The sequence below is a fragment of the Daucus carota genome, chromosome 5 (genome assembly GCF_001625215.2).
Source record: "Daucus carota subsp. sativus chromosome 5, DH1 v3.0, whole genome shotgun sequence".
Classification (NCBI taxonomy): Eukaryota; Viridiplantae; Streptophyta; class Magnoliopsida; order Apiales; family Apiaceae; genus Daucus; species Daucus carota.
The window spans coordinates 18,904,887-18,920,902 of NC_030385.2; the positions used below are offsets into that span (position 1 = coordinate 18,904,887).

Here is a 16,016-nt window from a genome sequence, read left to right on the forward strand (position 1 = left end):
TAAATAGAAACCAATCTTAAAATAAAAACTAGAAACCAATACAGGTTAGTGATATTCCCAGTACAATTTAGTGATATTCTCTTTAGGATTTAGTGATCAGTGTTGCAGAAATTAGTGAAAACTTAATCTCCAGATATGTTCCAGCTTAGAATCTCCAGATCTGTTCACGTTTTCGATTCAGATGGTGGTGATAGTGGTGGAGATGGTGGAGGTGAAGGTGGAGATGGAGGAAAGATGATTGTAGCGGAGGTTTGGGCGGCTTGAGGAAGTGGGTTGGAGCGTTGCCGGAATAGTGGAGGCTCCGCGTTTGAAGTTGAGTCGAGGTGGAGAAAGAAGTATGAACGGGGCTGAAGGAGGTTGAAATAACGATTAAGACGGGCCTAGTGAAGATGGAGGTGGAGGTTGTGTTGTTTGAGAAATAATGGAAGTGGAGGTGGAGATGGAGGAGGTGGTTATGGAGGGGGCAGGCGGCATAGAGGTGGTAGTGGTTATGAAGGAGGCGACGACAGAGGTGGTGGCAGTGGAGGTGGGTTTGGTGAAGATGGAGGTGGAGATAGGTTTATTTAAGAATTTAGTGGTATTTGCTTTAAGATTTAGTGATATTTCAGCTTGGTTTTTAGTTTCTAGAATAAGGAGGTTTTTATTGGAGTAAGACTCTATATATATATAGAGAGAGTTTTACTCCAATAGAAACCTCCTTATCCTAGAAACTAAAAACCAAACTGAAATATCACTAAATCCTAAAGCAAATACCACTAAATTTTTAAACAACCCCATCTCCATCTCCATCTTCACGAAACCCACCTCCATCTTCACCAACCCCACCTCCACTACCACCACCTCCGTCGTCGCCTCCTCCATAACCACTACCACCTCTATGCCGCCCACCCCCTCCATAACCACCACCTCCATCTCCATCTCCACCTCCACCTCCATTATTTCTTTAACAACACAACCTCCACACCTCCATCTTCACCAGGCCCATCTTAATCGCCGCTTCAACCTCCTTCAGATCTGTTCATACTTCTTTCTCCACCTCGACTCAACTTCAAAGGCGGAACCGCCACTATTCCGGCAATGCTCCAACCCCCTACTTCAAGCCGCCCAAACCTCCGCTACAATCATCTTTCCTCCATCTCCACCTTCACCTCCACCATCTCCACCACTATCACCACCATCTGAATCGAAAACATGAAAGATTCTAAGCTGGTTAATATCTGGAGATTGAGTTTTCACTAATTTCTGCAGCACAGATCACTAAATCCTAAAGAGATAATCACTATATTGTACTGGGAATATCACTAACTTGTATTGGTTTCTAGTTTTTATTTTAAAATTAGTTTCTATTTGATCATTAGCCTATATATATATATATCAGAAGAAAAATTTGGGTCAAACATGCCGAATCTAAGTTTTGATCTACGGATGGAATAAACTTCCACACTACACATACATAATTTTAGTCATGATACAAACACCAGTTATAAAAAATTATTTGATACCATCTTAAATTAAAATTACTATCCCTATGTTTTAATATTTGACATTTAATATTTTTGCGCATATTTTATAATATGTCGGCAGTATATTCAATAATTTTAATATAAATATAAATAATAATATTAAATTTCACCTAAAAATATAAGATACTCCCTCCGTCCCTTAATACTTTTCCCACTTTCCTTTTTGGGTAATTCAAAATACATTTCCCCTTTCTATTTTTACACATAAAATACACACACTCCCACATTAAAAAACACACCCCCACATTAAAAGAATATACTCCCATTACCCCATCCCACCCCACCGACTCCCACTCAACCCTATCTCTCTGTCTCTCTATTCTCTTGCTCCTTCCGCCACCAAACCCTAATTACTCTATCGCAAACATGAGTGCACATTATGGGTTTTCCGATTCCGATGATGAATCTTCTAATATGGCTATCTACGAGTGCTCCGATCCTGATCACTGTGACAAAGGTGATTCGTGTGATGGGGAACATGGTTATAGCCGTCACTATATTGAGGAATCAGTGGTTCAATCGGATGCTACAGTGGATGAAAGTGATATTCAAGTCCCCTTCGATGAAAATGATTCTCCTCCAGCTCCTCTTTCTTCAGATCCAGTTGAATTGGCCACCGTTGTTGCTCAGGACCCGGACCCGGACCCGTCGAGCGATGACTTGGATGTGGAGGCCGATTCAGAAGATGCATGCTCTCGCTCGTAATCAGAGTAAAAATCTAGTCACTTGTTGTTTCGTTAGTTATTGCGTTAGTTATTTCATTGTTGTTGTATGCTCTCGATAGTTATTTGGATGTTGCTTTAGTTATTTTGTTGTTGTCGTTGTAATCAATTGGCTGTTTATATAATTATTTGGTCGTTTTGTATGTAATCGATTGTTGGTCTAATTCCCAGTTATGTTTAATTGGTTGTTTATGTAAATATTTGGTCGTTTTGTATGTAATCGATTGTTGGTCTAATTCCCAGTTATGTTTAATTGGTTGTTTATGTAAATATTGGTCGTTTTGTATGTAATCGATTGTTGGTCTAATTCCCAGTTATGTTTAATTGGTTGTTTATGTAAATATTTGGTCGTTTTGTATGTAATTCCCAATCCTGTACTTATTCCCTTGTTTAATTACTTGTTTAATCGCTTGTGTTATTCATTAATCGCTTTTTTGGTGATAATGTAAATGATTCTTGGGGGCACTCTGAGATGAAATACTTGTATATACATGAACTGCTTAAAACTAAGCTTACTTTTAATACATTGACTGCTTAAAACTAAGCTTACTTCTAGTACTAGTTCATTAAAAACAAAAGTCAGATCACATGTCCCCTTCCACTTAAGCTGTTGAAGATGATGCTCTATTCCCCTGTATGTAATTCCATGCCTCGTGGACAGCCCACATTGGTGCAGTGACTTGAATTGGTAGCTTCCCCTCAGCTGCCAATTTTTTCTTATTGACATGAGGCACAAGGTAATCATTCGAACCTTTCACTTTTAGCACTTCATTCATGACATATTGATAGGATAACCAAACATTTCCCAATGTTGTTGGCTCTAATTCATTATATGCATGATGCACTGCCTCCAACATATCATCAACATCCTTTGGCATTTTTTTGTGCATTAGAGACTGTATGCTTCTAAAAAAACCCAAGTCCAAGATATTCAAATCTGGACTGTTTGGTGGCTGTTGCACTAGAATGAATGTGAAGTCACCTTGTTGATGAGCTGCTTGCCACTCTAGGTCATCTTGACCTATATGTGTCCTCGCATTATCCTGCTATATGTATATAGTCTTATGACCTTCTGTTTGTGGCCATTTCTGCATGATTGCTGGTATGATTTCATTGATCAACATGTGCCTTGTTTCCTTTTTACCAACAGATTCAACTATCTTGGTCATAACTGTCCCCTTTGCTCTGTATTTGGAAGCTCTCTTTGCTGGCTCTTGGTAAGTGAATGGGAAGATACCTATCTTCCCATCAAAGGTACACTCTTTATCTGCATTAAATCTTGGTCTTGCTACAGCTGCTGTGAACATTACTTTGGGTATAAACTTGCTTGACTTGGCTGCCCTGTACTTGCCCTTTTCATTTCTTTCCAGGTAAACCCTCTGTGATTTTTTGCTTAGATAAAACCATTTTTCATCAATATGTACAAAGTTGTACATGGGATAATACTGCCTCTTTGTTGTTGGTGTGTCTCCCATCAACAAATTTAGAACCCATTCAACCCTTTGAAAAAGGTTTGCCTCTTTCAAAGCAGGATGTAATGGATTTGTATGAGGTTTAATAAGTCCCCTCTTTATCATTCGGTTTGCTGTACTTGAAGAGACTTTAAGCTGCACTGCCAAGTCTCTTATGCATGCTCTGTCCCCCATATTTATCTCAGTTATTGCATTAGGTTGCACTTGTATTCTTTTTCTCCCTGAGTTGTGACCCTTTGTTGTCATGTTGTATGGCTGACCTGCTGCCTTCTGCATTTTTGCAGTGCTCCATATTGTGCTGATTGTTCTCCTGGTTACATTGAAGAGATTGGCCACTTCTTGAATTGCACCATGGTTAAGCTTCCCCTCTGTCTGGTTGTTCAACAGCCACATGACTACTTGCATCCTTGAGTCACAGCTGAGCTTTGCCCTTGTTTTGTGATGATGTAGATCAACTGGTTCATGTGTTTGCCCTTCTGTGTCTTCATCTGCTGGCTCATTCAAATCAAAAGGCATTCCAGAATTCATTCTGAACAAATGGGGGCAAAGCAATGATGCATTGTTTTTTTTTTTTTGTCAATTTATACTTGTACATATGGTTGTGTAATGAATCTGTGTGTATGTAATCCTCATTTCTGATTGGTTAATTAACTTTGTGTAATGTAATCTTATTGGTGGATGTACTTAATTGTGGATTGCCCACTTGTAATGTAGATTAGGAGGGAAACTAAGTTTCCCACTTGTTTTCAAATTTTGTACTTAACAGCTAATGATTGCATTTTAACAGCATTTCTTAAAACCTGTGACATTCAGCAAATGAGCAATGTATTTAGGTACGGAGGGAGTATTAATTTTAATTAAATACGTAAAAAGGTTTAGTTATAAATTAGTAATATAGTAAAAAACAGGATGAGTATATAGACTTATATCGGTCCCATGAGAAAAAGAAAGACATACATTGTACATAAGTGTTTTGTGGAACCGATGACTTTGGGTAGGAGAGATTACAAATCTTAAGCAATATCATCAGCAAAGGACATTGAAATGACCAAATGATCCCTCCATCTAAAAGCCCCCATAGATAACAACAAAACAAGGCAAAATAGCTTTTGCATTAAAAACATACAACTCATCAAAATTAGCATAAACTCCGGCAGCTCCGGCGACGGAATCATACTCCTCCGACCCCCCTTCTTCGCCTTTCTTCACCTTTCCAGCAATCACCCGGCACACCAACATGGCCCTTTTCTCATTCTCCGGCCCCACCCCAGAATCATCATGAGCTTTCCCACTGGTGGCCGTCGTCAGAATCCCATTTCCGGCGACCTTAAAACCATTTTTGATGATACTGCAAACCCCACAATGCGGGATTGAGTTGCAGAGATTTGATGACCCATTGAGGCCTAATGAACACATGAAAGTCGTGCAGTGGAATCGGAGAAGCTCATTGCCGTCTGCAATACACCGGGGGTGTTTCTTGGGGAGCTTGGTGGCTTTGGTCTTGATGGAGTCTCTGTACTCTTCAAATTTCGAGATAGTTTTGGGGGTGTTCTGGATCTTGAGGATTCTGTCGATTTTGCATACTGGGGATTGTTGTTTTCTTAGCCAGCTTGATTGGAATATGATTTCTACTATGTTTTTGCTTGTGTCTTCTGGCCCCAGTTCAGATACTGTAATTATCATTTGTGTTGTTACATGACAATAGATAGACTACAAAAATGTCATTTGTTTAATCAAAAACTTGTGTCCATAAGTGTTTGTGTGGCTTTGTGCAAAAAGTTTGACTATCTTTGTGTGTGTGTACAAGTTTGACTGAGTTTAAATTTGTGTAATTGTATGTCTTTGAGTGAGTTAAAAATGGTTAATGTTAAATTCAGGAGAGCCATGGTGACAGAGTCAGATTGGAAATTGGAAAGTGTGTAAATAACTTGTACTAATAACTATATTAAGGAAAAGAGATGGTCAGATTGAGCATGCATTCTGCAACTGTTTATTTAAATAAATATAGAAAGTACCAATGCAGACTGCAAGTATACTAAAATACTGTATGTAGCAGCAGCATAATGTATGAATTTCTGAAAAATGTTTGAAAAAGTATAGGTGTGGTTTGAAATTTGAGGAATAGGAGTTATGTGAAAAAGTTAAGCAACATAAATCAATAAATCATCATCATAAGATAATTAGTGTACCTGCATGCCTAACAGTTTGATGAAGCTCCAGGTTTTCAGGTTTCATGAAAATCTCACCACATTGAGGACAAGAACAAATGGTGGCTCTGAGAGAAGGGTCTCTAGTGAAACCAAGAACTGGATCAACTACCATTCTGCACTCATAGCAACCAGAGAGTTTCCTGAATGGGATGCCTCTCAGAGGAGAAGACAGTGAAGAAGATGAACTTCCATTGAACTCTTTTAAGGGAGTTTTCATGGATCTGCTAGAGCTGGACCCATCAATGTTCATTGCAGCTGCAGCCCTTTTTTTCATGTTTTCCGGGGAGGTTGATGATGAAGTTTCAGGCCTGTGCATGACCTTAGTGTTGCTACACAGAGATGACCCTGAGCAGTTCATTTTCTTGTTTTTCTTGTTGTCTTCATTGAGTTGCTCTTGTTTCAGCTGCTTTTGTTGTTGTTGTTGTTGTTGCGGTGGTGGTGGTGGTGGGGGTGGTGGCGGCTGTTTCTGCTTTTCATTTTCTTGAATTTGTGGCTGTTGTTGCTGCTGGGCTTGAAGGTGTTTGCAAGTGAAGAGGCTTCTCACAACTGCCCAAGAAGCTGGTTTTTCTGGTTTGGGGAGACTAGTGTTGGTTTGGTTTTGTTTGGGAGCTTTGGTTTGATTTGATATTTTGTGGTTTTGTTTGGTGGTTTTTTTGGGTTTACTGGTTTTGGCCATTGCAGAAGAAATGGTGTGCTTTTGCTTTTGGTAGAGATGGGGTTTTACTACTGAAAAAGCTAGAGGGGGCAGTGGGGGTGGTGGAGTAAAAGAGGGGAGCCTGCTCTCTTTATCTCCACAAATAAGCCTGGATTTGGGTTATCTTACATTTATTTATTCCTCTTGCTTCCGTTTTTCTTTTCTTTTCTTTGTCGGACCATGTAACAGTTGTGGTTAAGAATAAGAATGATAGTTTAAATTCGACACGTAGAATATATATTGCGTAAAAATTATTTAATTTATAAGATATTTTATTTTAATAATATCCCGTATGATAAATTTGAAACAGTGAATTATATCCTACATGACTTAGAGGTCATTTGATAACACCTGAATGACTGAGATTATGGGTTCATTCAGAATGCGCTTGGTTAAGATTATTTGATAACAATTTATCTGGACTGGACCCTAAAAAATCTTCTGGACGATGCCTAAAATAATGCTGGACGACGTGGCCTTGATATCTCGCTCAATCGTCCAGAGATCGGCTCAAGCATCGATTCCTAGTGCAACCGCTACTATCCTATATATATATCATTCGCGGGATTTTTAGGTTTTTTGGCGCCTGTTCTTATCACTTCTGCTATTTAGGTATTTAACCAGCGTTTTCTCATCCCAGTCGCTTGTCATCAGTTCTAATTCAATCAAATATGCGTCTTGCTCGATTTAAATTGTATATACAAGTGTATTCTTGTTTGTGTTGTTCTTACATCTGTGTGTTTTTGAGTTATCAATAGTTTGCGGCCTGTTAATTGTGTAAAGATATATGCTTTAGATATTGGTTCTACAAGAAAGGCTGTTAATCGTGCTTGTATTTGCTCGTTGATTTTGATTTTGATTTGCGTATCGAGTTTTAAAGTATTCAATCAAAATATAATTTCATATAATATTAATCATTTAACAGGATATATTTGTAAATTATCATCATCCAAATAAATCAGTACAAACTCAAACAAACAGCATCATTCATCCAGAAACTCAAATTCAGTGACCATCCAGATCATCCAGATGATCTCTCATTCAGCACCAAAGGTTCAGATTTAACAAATGACCCCTTAATGTGTTTAGTGTTTAGTTTAAATTATCTATTTGAATAGTTTTATATTATAGCTGACTTATGCGTTGTTAAATATTTAATAATAAAAATAATTTTGACAAATTATATATTTTAGTATTGGAATTGATTTTTATTAAAAATATCATAAATATAAAATATGTTGATAAAAGAAGACAAGAAGACTTCTACCAACTTTCGACTTTCACTTTCAGACTTAACTCAAACTTTGAAACCGGCTTCCGACTTATTACACAAATATATTTTATGTTTAAATTTGAAAATGACATAAAGTCCGGGTATAAAAGCCCAAGAAAACAAGCTCTATATTGATGAAAGATGAGTTAAATTTTAAATATAATATGTTATTATTATTTCAAGTTATTATAAATTGAAAATATTATTTTTATATGATAATAGATGATGTGAAATCTTTTTACAGGTTTTTAGAGGTTGACCAAATATAACAATAGAAGAGATTGTAACAGCATCTTTCAATGGGATTGGCTATAATGATTGTCTAATTGAACCTACGACACATCACGTAAAATTTTCTGAAGTTATAATACATTTTGTTTGGATGGTGTTATACACAAAGATATGTAAGCTAGCTTTATAGGGCAGGCCCATGAGCGAAGACCACGTTGGGCTAACAAATTCTAGAATGGGCTAGATAGTATGTTTGCGACCGCGCCAACATATGTGGCCGCGCCCTGTCTTCTACAAGAGGGTGCGCCCTGCCGCTAAATAGAGGAAACATTAGGAGAAAATAATCTACACGAAGATAAGAAGGGCACGAGGAAACATATTATGCTTTGGGGATGTCCTTAAGCATATGTGGAGCCTACTATTGAATGTAGAAGACTCTACCTTTTATTCTGAGGAGTAATCCTCCTTGTAAGGTGGGGGACGAAGATTAGAGGAGGCCTTACTCCGTAGTGTGGCGAGTTATCTTTGTCGGGGAGCTTGTGGAACCTTCTCGAAGATATATCCTGGAAGGCTCTATTTCTGTAGTCTGGCAAGTTGTCTTTGTCGGGGAGTAAAAAAGTGCCCATGCATTTGGGGTAAGTCTTGGGCTGATCAAGAGTCTTCAACGCCCAGTGCAAGGCCTCATCATATTGGGTCCCTTTCAGGATGGGAGCCAAAGGGGAAACCAAATTCAAGTAGGTTTCTTAGGAGAATAAAACTACGTCCGGCTTGATCCCCAATAAAAAGGGGTACGTTTGCACATCGTAGGAATCGACAAATCTTGAGAGCAAGTTACTAATGAAGGAATCCTAGATTTTTCGCAATCACGAATTCCAACCTATGATCTCAGCCACACTTACATATATCACCACCACATATTCCGACGAATAACCGCCGCATCAGATCTTGATTTAGATCACGAACCTCACCTTTGTCAACTCCATGATTTCTCCGTTAACAAATTGACGCTAAAAGAAGGGGCTCAAGATCTACATCTAAGGAGAAAAGATGTCAAATCGCAGCGATACAAATCCGACCCGCGCAACAAACAACCTAATCCGAAGTCTAGCGCCGACAATACCGGCAAAATAAGCAACACCATGAAGATAGGCAAAATTGACAACGCAAGTATCGAAGGAACCCCTCGAGGCTTGTCGATTGTAGTATTCGATGGAGACAACACTAGACTATGACGACCTATAGGACAACAACCACCGGTTATGATTAGCAACGACGAATTGTTAAAGGAGTTTCAGTATCTAAGGAGGGAAGTCAGAGGCTATCAAGAACTCAAAGATCAAATGGGGGGGGGGGATCGAGTCTGCAATACCAAGAATTCATCATTTTGAGAAGCAACCTCTGGAAGAAGGAAATCACTTGGGTCATCGAGACGGAAGAGGACACGTAATCACCCCGCGTAACTTGTTTGCATCAGGGGACCAAATCACAATCCGAGGAGACAAAAGGCGGTTGGAGAACGTCAGAGAAAGTGGTAGGTCATTTCATCAAGATGATAAGCCACCATTTATATTGATTGGAAGATCCACAAGAACTATAGATTCTCTGGCGAAATGACTCAGAGCTAGAGTTAGCAAGACAAATCTGCTTGCCATTATAAGAGAACTTGATGATGAACCCGAGGAGGTCAGAACAACGTCAAGAATCACGTTCGTCGAGCGAGATGATTATGAGAAGAGGCCACCTCGTGATCAAGATCTAAAAAGCCATGAACAATCAACGGGTCAAGAATCTCGTGGAAGGAATGGACGGGACCCCATCCTAGTTGAAGAAAGACAAAGCTTCGAGAAGCAAGCAAGAAACATCTCAAATCAAAGATACAACTCGGCAACAGGTTCCTCTTAATGTTTATCGGACGCCTATTCATCAGACGTCGGCCAATCTTCTTGCTTCACCGTTGAATAACCCTCTTGCTTGGGGGGGGGGGTTCCCGTCTACAACGCTTCATCAACCCAATATCCAGAACATCCCATGAGTTGGTGCGATCTATCGATAGTCTCAGAAGGATCTTGACACACTTTGATGGAGGAAATACATCTATTCCCAGTTAGGCCCTCTCTCCATTGTTTGCCAAAATAATCGAGGCTCCTTTACCCGCCAACAATAGGAACACGACATCAGATCTAAAATTCCACGGAAATTATGATGCGATCGATTTTCTTGTCAGGTTCAACGTCGAGATGAGAGTCTACTAGATACAGGATCTTGTTCGATGTCGACTTCTTGCAGCCACCTTTCGAGATAGCGTCTATCAATGGTTTCGAAAGTTAGAGCCAACATCTATTACTTCTTGGATCAGCATGCAAACAGTGTTTCTCACCTAGTTCCATGCCACGGTCAAATACGCACCACCAGTGACGACTTTGGCTAACATCAAGCAGAAGAAGGTGAAATTCTTCACGCTTACTTCAAGCACTTCAACGCAGAATCTTCAAACGTTAGGGGAGTGGCAGACGAAACATTGAAGAGTTTTTTGGTTGCAGGTCTCAGAGTGGGAACCGTCTTCTGGAAGAATCTACAAGGCAACGACCCAAAGTCCTTGGCTGATCTCTACTCCTGGGCCGAAGCATACAAGAATGTGGAACAGTCCTTGGCTTCGAGCGAGAGGAATAAGTCTCAAAGTTCTTCAAAGATCAAACTAAAGATAAGGGAATGATCTTCTAGCCAAGAGCACATAAGCCGATGCCGAAGCCTGAATAGGGTCAACATATCAGAGGAATTACACCCCCCCCCCCTCGAGACTATGATGAAAGATCCGATCGCTGGACCCCTTTGGCTGCACCAATCAGGCACATCTTTGAGGTCAATCACAACAAAGGACTCTTTCGAAGACCAGCGCCCCTATATTCTTGGAAAACTAGGGACAAGAGCAAGTACTATGAATATCATGACTCCGCTGGACATGACATTCACGAGTGTAGACATTTGAAGGAGGAAATCGAGTCTCTAATCAAAGAAGGACATCTCAATGAATGGAGAGTGCGGGAGGCTAAGTCGTATAGAGATGGCCGACTTAAAGATAAGAGAGGACTCAACTCTAGAGATCAGGAAGGAAACAAACCTGAGGATGCACAAGTAATCAGAGAAGGTAGCATTCATACGATATTTGGAGGACCACACTTGGCCGAAGATGGAACCAAGGCACTAGAAAGATATGCGAAGGAGGCCAGAGGAAAGCCTCTGACCAACGTCCACAACTTGACATCGCGACCTCTCAAGGTGTTCGGAGGAGAAACTATGGACGAAACCTTCCCTGGGGAATATGCTAGATGGGTTCACCACCCACACAACAATGCTTTGGTAATAGCACTGGGAATTGGTTCGACGAATGTTCATCGGGTGCTTGTTGATAATAGTAGTTCAGGCAATATCTTGTATTATGGCACTTACAAGAAGTTTGGCCTTCCTGATCGAGATTGAAGGCCGAGGACGTATACATATATGGGTTTGGAGGAGAAGCTGTCAAATCTAAGGGGACGACTCGTCTACCAATAACTCTAGGAGAAGGGACATGCTCTTCCACCCAGGTGATGGACTTCATGATGGTGGATCATGGCTCTTCATATAATGCTATTATCGGAAGGCCGTTGTTGAAGGAAATGAGAGTTGTGACTTCAATTTATCACCTGTCTATGAAGTTTCCTACCCCAGGAGGAATTGGAGTTGTCAGGGGGTGTCAATACGACTCTAGGGAGTGCTACCTCCAATCCCCTAAAGGTTTTTGGAAGAACAAATCATTGAAAGAGTCGGCTATTATGGAAGAAGCCAAGGTTTCAAAAACAGTCAACATGTCGTATATTGTGCAAATAAAAAAAAATAGGACGAGACTATCCAAGGGAAAGGAGGTTGCCAAATTTGAGATTATATAGTTAGACCCAGATGAGTGACATGATATGCCACACACCATGGAGAAGGGAGAATCATCTAGAACAAATGTGGAGCTTGACCTTGATCCACTAATGCCTTTGGACACCATCAAGGCTGGACCAGCGGAAGATACAATCTCAATACCAGTCGATCAAATGGATGCCATCAAAGTATTACAGATTGGTTCTCATCTAAATGGTGAGCTAGGGAAGAATCTTGTTGATTTCTTGAAGAATAAGTTGGACGTGTTTGCTTGGTGTCATGCTGATATGATTGGGATTGACCCAGAGGTGATGTGCCATCACTTGAACATCGATCCCACCAAGAAAAGAATGAGGCAAAAGACGAGGCCTGTCAGTGGTGAAAGAGCCCAAGCATTAAAGGACGAGGTAAATAGGTTGATGGGCGCTGGTTTGATTAAGGAATATTTTTATCCCACATGGTTGACCAATCCAGTTCTTGTCAAGAAGCCTAATTGAAAGTGGAGAAAATATGTGGACTTCACAGATTTAAACAAAGCATGTATAAAAGATAGCTTTCCACTTCCAAGAATAGATCAGTTGGTTGATGCTACGGCATGACATGCGTTGTTGAGTTTCATGAATGCATATGATGTTCAAAGATCAGATCGGGAACACAATGGAAGTATATGTCGATGACATGCTTATTAAGTCAAAGGAAGCCTGAGATCACGTCCAACACCTGGCAGAGATGTCCGACATCCTAAGGAAATATCGAATGAAGTTGAATCCTTGGAAGTGTGTTTTTGGAGTTGAGTCAGGTAAGTTTTGGGGGTTCATGGTGAAGTATCGTGGGTTGAAGCCAACCCCGTGAAAATCAAGGCGTTACTTGACCTGATGTCACCTCAGAACATAAGCAAGTACTCTTGACAGGGAGGATTACGACACTCAATAGATTTGTGTCTAAGTCTTCCGATCTATGCAAAGAATTCTTCAAGGCAATCAAGAATGCTGGAAAGACATTAATGTGAACAAAAAAAATGTGAAGAAGCATTCTGAAATATAAAGGAACAGTTGGGATCACCAACTCTCTTGGCTAAGCCTGTGGAAGGTGAACTTCTAGTCCTATATTTGGCGGACTGTGGTTATTCCATCAACGCGGCTCTACGAAAAGAGGAAGGGGACGCTCAATTCCCGGTCTACTATGTTAGTAAGAAGTTGCAAGATGATGAGACAAGATACACCAGCATGAAGAAGCTAGTATATGCACTAATCTTTGCAACAAGGAAGCTTTGTCCTTATTTCCAGGCACACAAGATAGAAGTAAGAACATCCTACCCTCTGCACCAGATTATGCATAAGTCGGAAGCAACAAAAAGGATGATGAAGTGGGCTGTTGTAATATCCCGTAATTTTTAGAATAATATTAATTGATTAGCAATAATAATAAATGATTAAAATTGGATTATGATTAGGGTATGAAATTGAATTGGAATAATGGGCCTAAAATATGGATCAGCCTTGTATTCGGATAACAGGTTGGTATAGAATTAGGGTTTGGAGACTCTTTATATATCGATTGCATTCCATTATTCTTTTATAATCTTGTGCAAGCCGCCCAACTTTTTCTTCCTTTTTATTACAAAATTCGTAGGGTTTTTATTCACGCAAATCAGCTTCTTGTAAAATTTGTAGAAAATTCAATTTTTATCGGATTTCGATGATTCTTGATGTTTCGGAAATTTCTTTCAATTTTCTACAACTTTCATTCACAATGTTTCCCACTATTTTCGAAGTCACCAAACATATTCAGATCCCGTTTTTCTCTTTGAATTCTAAAATCAGCAGATATTTTATTTAATTTCCGATTCGTTATGATTCCGTTTTTGATGAGCTATACCATTTCGGAAAGGTCTTTTAGTTCTCTACAACTTTTGTGTTTTGAGTTTTCTCATAAAATATCGTTTAGGGGGTCAAAACAGTTGATTATTGGTCTGGGCAGATTGGATTCATGGAGGATTTTGGAGTCTAAGATGAGATGATTTTGATTGCTTGCTAAGGATTGTATATATGATTTAGGATGATATGGATTCTTGAGTTTGCGTCGCTGAGGTAAGTACCTTTTGACTTACTTTTATTTTCGGAAAAAATTTTGATTTAGTGATTTTCGAATTTTCGTATAAGATATAAGAATATTGTTTTGAACCGTATAAGATATAAGATACGAGAATCTTTGGAAACCCAGTCTCTACGTTTTGAACCTGTTCGTAGTCTACGCTATAGTTCCAGAACTAGCCTTAGATACCCTTAGTAGGCGCACAAGTGGGCAACTTTAGATACCTGCTAAGGGCGCGTGATTATTGAACATTAGATCCCGGTCACTGGATAAGTGTGGCAAAAGAATAAGAATAAGATCCCGGTCACTGGGAAAGTGTGGCCGTAGAGCAAGATTGTGGTATCTATAAGATTTTTGTTTTTGTTTTTGTTTTTGTTTTAAATTCTGATTGCTTTTAAAATCTAAACTGTGGGTTGAATTTGCTTTTACAAGTGTTTTTAAAAAAATTATTATTGTTTTGAGGAACAATGTTTTATAATAACGGCCACTGATTTTGGGATTAACTGTTTGTCAAATTGTTACTTGCTGAGCTGTGTAGCTCATTTCCTTATCAATTTTCAGGTTTGATTTACGAGCAAGTTGATGTGCATTTTTGGATTCTAGGGTTGAGGTAAGTTTATGATTGATCTTTTTAGTGTTTTAAAAATTATTTGTTATATGTTTCTATTTGATCATAAAAATTTGGGTTAAGTGATTATATTTTGAATTTATTTGTGTTCTCATATATGTGCGGTGTAGACGATGATTTTGGGAACTCTGATTTATGCCATGGTTTGTGAAAATAAGAATAAGAATAAGGACCGAGTCACCGGGTTGTAGTGACAGTTTTCAAAAAATTCGTTATCACCTGGTTGTAGTGATAATGGTATAAATTATGTGTTCTAAATTATTGTTCACTGTACTATGTGATTGTGGTATCGAATAAGAGTATGAAAGTGTTTTGAAGTATTTGTTTCGTATATTGTTATCGTATAAATAAAGTATGTTTTATCATGTATGTATACTTGTTACTTGGTCCGACTAGTTGGATCAATTAGTTGCTTCCTGGGATGTATAGCTCATTACTTACAATTTTCAGGTTTGATTTTAGAGCGAGTTGATTTGCATTGGATTTAGAGTTCGATGATATTAGATTTGGAAAAGATTGACACGTGGATTATAGATTTGAGCTGCGCTTTTGTAATAATCACCTTTGTAATATAATTTGGATTAATAAACTCGGAATATTAATACCAAACTCAAAATTAAAATATAACACAATTTATTAATCTAAAATCCTGTTACAAAAATATCCATTACAAAGGCGTAGCTAAAATCTATAATCCACGTGTCAAAGTTCTCCAAAATCTAATATCACCGAACTCCAAATCCAATGCACAACTTGCTCTTAAATTAAACCTGAAAATTGATAAGAAAATGAGCTACACAGCTCAACAAGTGACAATTTGACTAACAGTTAATCCCGAAATTAGTGGGCGTTTTTATAAAACATTGTTCCTCAAAACAATAATAATTTTTTTAAAAACACTTGTAAAAGCAAATTCGACCCACAGTTTAGATTTTAAAGCAATCAAAACTTAAAACAGAATTAAAAACAAAAACAAAAATCTTATAAATACCACAATCTTGCTTTACGGCCACACTTTCCTAGTGACCGGGATCTTATTCTTATTCTTTTTCCACACTTACCCAGTGACCGGGATATAAAGTTCAATAATCACGCGCCCTTAGCAGGTATCTAAAGTTGCACACTTGTACGCCTACTAAGGGTATCTAAGGCTAGTTCCGGAACTATATCGTAGACTACGAACGGGTTCAAAACATAGGGACTGGGTTTCCAAAGATTCTCGTATCTTATATCTTATACAGTTCAAAACAATATTCTTATATC

The 16,016-nt window shown here is 38.9% G+C and overlaps 2 protein-coding genes across 2 annotated transcripts; both read right to left on the bottom strand.

The window, feature by feature from the left end:
- Positions 1–2,847: 2,847 nt before the first annotated feature.
- On the bottom strand, positions 2,848–4,245 carry LOC108221419 (uncharacterized). Its single transcript, XM_017395298.1, has 2 exons — positions 3,315–4,245; positions 2,848–3,266 (listed from the first exon to the last, which is right to left on the bottom strand). Exons 1-2 carry the CDS (start codon positions 4,243–4,245, stop codon positions 2,848–2,850), a joined length of 1,350 nt encoding a protein of 449 aa, XP_017250787.1.
- Positions 4,246–4,610: 365 nt separating this feature from the next.
- Positions 4,611–6,732, bottom strand: LOC108221897 (uncharacterized). The gene is made up of 2 exons (XM_017395755.2): positions 5,907–6,732; positions 4,611–5,387 (listed from the first exon to the last, which is right to left on the bottom strand). The coding sequence occupies exons 1-2, from the start codon at positions 6,601–6,603 to the stop codon at positions 4,783–4,785; spliced, it is 1,302 nt and encodes a 433-aa protein (XP_017251244.1). The 5' UTR covers positions 6,604–6,732; the 3' UTR covers positions 4,611–4,782.
- Between the last annotated feature and the right edge of the window lie 9,284 nt (positions 6,733–16,016).